General features: G+C 45.0%; 1 protein-coding gene across 1 annotated transcript in view; it reads right to left on the bottom strand.

The window, feature by feature from the left end:
* Positions 1–6594, bottom strand: part of LOC109858726 (nesprin-1-like) — a 12839-nt gene that overhangs the window by 1962 nt on the left and 4283 nt on the right. The window contains exons 3-8 of the mRNA XM_020436256.1: positions 3627–6362; positions 3345–3529; positions 2741–2779; positions 1583–2089; positions 1227–1470; positions 225–277 (exon numbers count right to left, since the gene is read on the bottom strand). Coding sequence (XP_020291845.1) covers positions 225–277; positions 1227–1470; positions 1583–2089; positions 2741–2779; positions 3345–3529; positions 3627–6362 — 3764 coding nt within the window. The remainder of the gene's footprint in view (positions 1–224; positions 278–1226; positions 1471–1582; positions 2090–2740; positions 2780–3344; positions 3530–3626; positions 6363–6594) is intronic.

Here is a 6594-nt window from a genome sequence, read left to right on the forward strand (position 1 = left end):
TATATATATATATATATATATATATATTGGTATATATATTATATATATATTATATATATTATTATTATTATTATATATATATATATAAAAAGAACAGTTTTTATATTTTTGCGACATGTTTTGCGCGGCACACAAGTTCTGACGAATATTAACCTCCTCACACTCGAGAAAACAAAAGTATCGTAATCGCAACAACAAGAGGGAAAAGAGAGGTAACAACATACTCTGTGCCGGTGATGTGAGGCTGAGCAGTCCCAGAGGCAGCTTCGTCGAGCAGCTACAGGTCAACAAAAAACAGAAAACACAAACAATAAGATACTGGTGCAATCGTGATTTTTGACTACGGAGAGATCAAAATCAAAAATTTTTTTTAACGCGGGAGAAGCGCCGTCATCGCGCGCGACGATCGACGTATCGCGCGACGATCGATATATCGCGCGACGATCGATGTATCGCGCGACGATCGATGTATCGATGTATCGATCGTCGCGCGATACATCGACGCGCGCGCGCCGCGTGAAGTTGGCGCGAAGACGCTCGCGCCTTCATGCCGCGGACATTTTTTTGCTGCGCTTCTCGTTCTCGCTCGTGTGAGTTTTCGCTAATAGAAAATTGTGCAGTAATCAATAATAATCTACTGATAAACATACCCTATGTAGAAACAAAAGCGGATTTCCGGTGGATTGGTTTGTTTTACACTGGCAATGAGTGACACAAGTAAGTACTTTGACGGTGAGATTCTTTCTTTCTTTCTTTCGGGAACGAGAATTTCGTCGATATCGAGATTTTGCCGCGATGACACAAAAAAAACAAAACGGGAATTTGAGACGACGGGAATGTTGCGAATTGACTCGCGTTCGACCTCGCGATTTAACGTTGGGAAACCGCGAAACGGATCCAGTCTCCTCGAAGATGGAAATTTTGTCGCCGTTGTGGGGCTAAAGCAATACTCGAATAAAAACGCCGGTAATTTTTAATATTCCAAGTTCGGCCATTTTGATAAATTTCTGGGGGGCGGGAGATGTCGCGAATCTCACCAACAAAATTTAACGATTCAAAACATCGCATTTACATTGTTTTTCATTTTTCAGACTTGGAAAAAGGAGGACAACGAGAGAGTACCGGAGAGGATGGGAGAGATTTACGCCGCACCCACTTAGTGTCATCATGTAATACGAGATCTACTTCAGGATCTACGGCTCGGATCTGGGGTTTTGCGGACTTACCTCGTGCGAGAGAGACGCCAGGGACGTGGACGTGGCTGCCAGACCGACATCCCGCGATTCCAGTCCGAGAGCGGCTCCAAGTTTGACAGCGTAGATCCCGGTAAGTCGTCTCAGTGATTGCAGTCTTAGTCGTAATTCCTGCAGACGCGCTCTGCTTTCCGTTTCCTCGTCCAATAGTTGATTGGCCGCTTCTTGCAACGATATAACGCGCGGCTCGCAACGCTCAAGATCGCTTCGCAACTCCCTAAATTAAAAAAACGCGCGTTCCGATATTTCATTATACAAAATTTGTTTTTTTTAATCGCGAAAATCAATCCAGATCGAATAAGGGAGGGAGAAGGGGGGGGGGAGCTTACCTAAATTTGTTATATTTCGCTTCTATGATGTTCGCGGATTCCGTGAGATCGATCGGTTCGCTCGCGCGAATGTTAACTTCGGTACGCTCGAGCCAAGCCAACAGCTCGTCTATAATTCGATAAAACTGATGATTCGTCATAAGAGCGCGCTGTAATTGTTCTTGCCAACGCGCCGCGGTCGTGCAAATCTTTTCCCATCTGCCGTTCGCAACGGCCAATCGATCGCGAAGCTCGTTCGCGCGTTCCGTGTCATCCGCGTGATCGGCCAAGTGAGCACCGACGATGTTCAAACTCGTCACGATGCTCTTGTGACTGTCAAGATCCAACAGAAACTCGCGATGATCTTGAATCACGTCCTCCAACTGTTCTATGTCCCCGGGGGGCGAGTGTTGCTCGCTCTGAGTACCCTCGGCGTATTCCAACCATTTGTCTAAACGCCATAGATCATTGTCCAACTGAGCCCAGTTGCGACGCGAGCACAACGGACATGTCAATCTGCCATTATCGCTGCAATAATGGATAAGAAAAAAATTGTGACTTCCGATGTGAAGTTCACAAGCGATTGCTCACTTTTCAAGGAGTCTATTCGCCGAATGTGCGAAAGCGTACGATGCGATAACGTTTTTTTTTTTAATAAAAAAAAAACATGTTACTGATGTATAAAATTGTATGTTGATATTTTCTACTGATTTTCTAAATTTTCTAATTGTCCTGAGAAGTGTAATTTTAATATCAGACATCTCTCTCAAAATGATGCACAGACAAATGACATAAAAAAATTTATCTTGCAAATACAATAATATAACAATGTAATATTACAAGTACTATTGAATTTGATGCAATTTGTGCAGCACATTGAGTTCAGTGAATAAACTCCTCAACTGCTTGTCGAGCAAATTTATTTTTAAACGCTTTTTTTGAACGCAGCAACAACAATCTATTATTATTAATTATTGTATATCAATTGTTCTACAATATACATGTAAGTATTTTGCACATTATTATTTACAAACACAGATTTTGCTTCAATAATTTGTTACGCAACTTTGTATATCAAACATTGAAAGTGTCTGAGGAAAAAACTCTTTGATGAAGTGAACATATATATAAATATGTACAATTATTAGCAATTAGTGATATTATGAATTATTTACTCACTGGTCACATGGGAAAGCATAAGCGTCGGTGACGGGTGATCTATACAGGATAAGCATTTTATTTTAGTCTTGTTAGCTATGCATTACTGATCGCGTTAAAAAAATTATTGCAAAACAATAATGACGTTACAATGAGCTCGTATGAGAAAAGTTCTGGAGAACCCAAGTTAAGAAGCACTTTTAGTAATGTTATTGCAAATAATATACATATATAAATTATTAATCCTAATTCTGAACCATTTTTTTTTCCAAAAGTAAACCACGAGTCTGACATCTCATTTGATTTTAAAATATAAAAAAAAATGGTTGCAAAAAGTCGGACACCTTTCAAGTGCCTGCTACTATGTCCAGTTGTTTGCATAATTTATGAGATTATTTTTTTTTGATGACAATTCAAATGTTTGAAGAAAGTTTCAAAAGAAACCGGACAGAAAAGATCTTCGTTCAGAATTAGGATTGGACAATTAGTTATTCGATTATTTGTGAATGATTCCATTAGTATGTACACGTGAAATTCAAGAAGATATACGGCAGCACGATGATATATTTTAGTACAAAACATTGAAATTCCATAAACATATCAACGTGAGAGAGGGAAACTTTACCTGAGTTCTCTGATCAGTTGTTCACGTGCTCTCGCTTGTGCGATGAGTGTGTCGTATCGAGCTATAAGCGTCGTCACGTCTCTGCTTTTGGCCGCTCCCGGACTCAGTTTGCCGTCTTCTACGAGTAGATTGTGAAGGTGACGCACCAGTTCTATCGAAGACTGGGAACTTCCGATTAGTTTCGCCTGCATAAATCAATCAATCAAAAAAAAAAAAAAACAAATACATTGAAATACACACATTTGTTAATTGCATACTCGAAAAATTGGTGGAAGATCTTACGATAGTCTTAGCGGCAGCGTTGAGTCCTGGACCGGAAACTGGATCAGGCGTTACCGCTGCTTCGAGAGCGTTCAATGAATTGTTGCACTCGTTCAGAGCAGCCTCGAGTTCCATCAAATACGCGTCGCACGAGGTCATTCTGATTAGTCTCGGTAGGGTGTCCACTTGAACAGCTGTGTCCTGCTCGAACTTCAAGGTTTCCACTTGAACCGCCTCGTCGACCTCCGTTCTTTCGTGCTCCAATTCCGCCCTCAACGAAGTCACTCGCGCTTTTATGTCCTGCCACATAAGTTGATACTCGTCCACCAATTCCTGAATCGCGGCCACGTCTTCGGGATTGCTGTCCTGCATCACTCGCAACGCCAGCTCGTCCGCTTGTCGCAAGACAACGTTTTGAGTATCGAGCTCTTCCTCGATCTCGCTCAACTGCTGACGTCGTCGTCGCAGTGACGACGTCTGTTCGGGCGTGGCGAGATGTTGCATCTGAGTCAGACGAACGTCAACTTGCGCCAGACCCACCACCGCGGCGCCGTGAGCGGCGACGAACTCGTGATAAGTCTTCTGCTCACGCTGAATACTCGAGATAATGGCGCTGATTCTCTTCTCGAGACTCAACCATCTCTCGATGGTTTTCCGCGCCTCGCTCGTGAGCGATCTGAAATTATCGGGATCCAATCCGGACTTGGCCAAACGACCGAACATCTGCTCGAGCATCTTCAGAGCCTTCTGATGCGCCTCTATGTCCTGAGCGATCGATTTAGCCTTCTCGATCAATTTCTCCGATTCCTCCTTCGAAATGTCGGTCATACTGTTCTGCAGTTCCGTCAGAGATTTCTCCGCGCTGACCAGCCACGGCTCGTGCTCGCATTTGATCTTGTCGAGTTCCTGCAGCAATTTCCAGATCATCGCGATCTTTTTCTTGCGCTCGGTAGATTTCACGCACACCGCCTTCCATCGTCTCTCCAGACCCTCCATGCCGCTTTTTAACGCGTCCGTGTTGAAAGAGGCTTTCCACACGTCGCAATCGTTCAGCAAGATCTCGCACAAATTTAACACCTCGCCGATGTTGCCGCTCTCAGCCTCGATTGTGTTCTTTAGATGTTCGTGATCCTCGAACTTCTTGTCGACGCTTTGTTGCGTAGGTTTCTCGATTATGAGAGGTTCCGACAATTGATTCTCGATACCGGTCAGCCAAGTTCGCAGATCGCTTATTCTCTTCAACAACGAGTTCATAGTTTGAATCAAACCGGACAGTTTGTTGGCTCTGGCTTTGCCGCCGGTCAGCAAATTGTTCCACTTGTCGTTCAACCGATCCAACGACTGTTGAAGCTTCGTTTTCTCCGCTTCCTCCGCGAGCTCGATCAGTTCCTGACCTGTGGTTTGCAGCCACTCGAGCTCGCGCTGCTTGAGATTCATTTCCGTCTGCAGCTCGCACTCGAATCGCTTCACCGTATCCTCGGGATCGTCCGGCGTCATCAGATCGTAGTTCTGCCGTCTGACCGCTGCGTCTTCTATCCACGATAGAAATTTGTTCAATCTGCTCTCCCATCGGTCATAGAAACCGTAGCGTTCTCCGAGTCTGTACGCCAACAGGGCCAGTTGATATTCGAGGTCGCCGTGTTGCTGCGACAGAAGCGCGTCGTGTTGATTCAACGTTCTCATGTCGCTCGGACTCACGCACTCCCTCAGCTGTTCCGTGATAACGCCGAGAGACTCGAGCGTACGTTGGGCTTCGGTCAGACGAGTTCTCAGATGTTGAAGCGAGTCCAGTTTCTCTTTCGTCTTGGACAGACTCGTTGGTCCCGCGTGAAAAGCCGCGCTCAAGACCTGGCCAATTTCCTGAAAGATGGCGGTGATCGCCGCCGATTGTTCGTCGTGTTCTTTGTGCAATTTCTGCACTCGCTGTACAAAGTCCCTCCAAGTTTCCAGACCGGCGCGCAAGTTGCTGATATGTTGCGCGTTCGCCGCGTGCTCCATGCGTATCGACACCGCCAGTTCCTCGTCGCAGTCTCTCAAAAGAGACTCCTGTTGTTCTTGAAGAGACTTGATCTGCGCCTCACCAACCGGTAATTTGTCCAGAAGCGCTTGAATTCTCTGCAGAATCTTGTTGAGCTGTCGCAAGTGAATGAACCGCAGATGCATGCGCTGTCGTTCCCTCTCGATTTCGTTCAGCCACGTCAACAGTTTGCCCCGATCCAGCCTGTATCTGTCCCAGGCCGATATCTTGTCGCGCACCGCCGCGTGTCGCTCCAATATCCTCGCCAGCGTCTCGTTGTGCAGATTGGTCAGAGTGCTGAATTGTTCAGTGACCGACAGGTCCCCGTCCTCCTCCTGTCTCATTATAAACATGAGGGTCTGTTGCTTCTGCTGCAGAAGCTTTCGATGAACCTCGCAAAGATTTCGATGCTCCAACAAACCGTCGTAGTCGCTCGGCACGCCGCTCGACAAGAAGTCCTGCACGTGGGTCAGATAATCCTGCCAGAGCTTGAGCGCGGTGACCACGTCTTGCGAGCGAATCAATCGCGTGGACAAACGAAGATATTGCTGAAACGTTTCCAGAAACACGCGCTGCCATAGCTGAACCACCTCGACCACCAACGGATCGTGGACATTCACGTCTAACGCGCGATCCTTGATGGACTGAAGCTGCGGCTCGGTTCGTGTCAACGTGAGAAGATAATTTCGCAACACCGTTAACTGCTCGTTCGTCTCACCTTGACCCACCGTTGTTAAACTCTGAAAATTGAAAGACACAAGTTTTTTTTCTCCCAATTTACAAAACCTTCAATTTGAATTGAAACAATATCGCGAATCTCACGTTAATTCTTCAGTAGACTTTTTTTTAACTTATTATTATAACAACAAGTCAAATGTGTTCCATTAACCGGACATTTGTTATAGAAATAATTAATAATTAATGATCGTAAATATTAGTCATAAAAATTCTCAATGTTTAGAATATTTGTCT

The sequence above is a fragment of the Pseudomyrmex gracilis genome, unplaced genomic scaffold, assembly GCF_002006095.1.
Source record: "Pseudomyrmex gracilis isolate BER0280 unplaced genomic scaffold, ASM200609v1 scaffold_220, whole genome shotgun sequence".
Lineage (NCBI taxonomy): Eukaryota > Metazoa > Arthropoda > Insecta > Hymenoptera > Formicidae > Pseudomyrmex > Pseudomyrmex gracilis.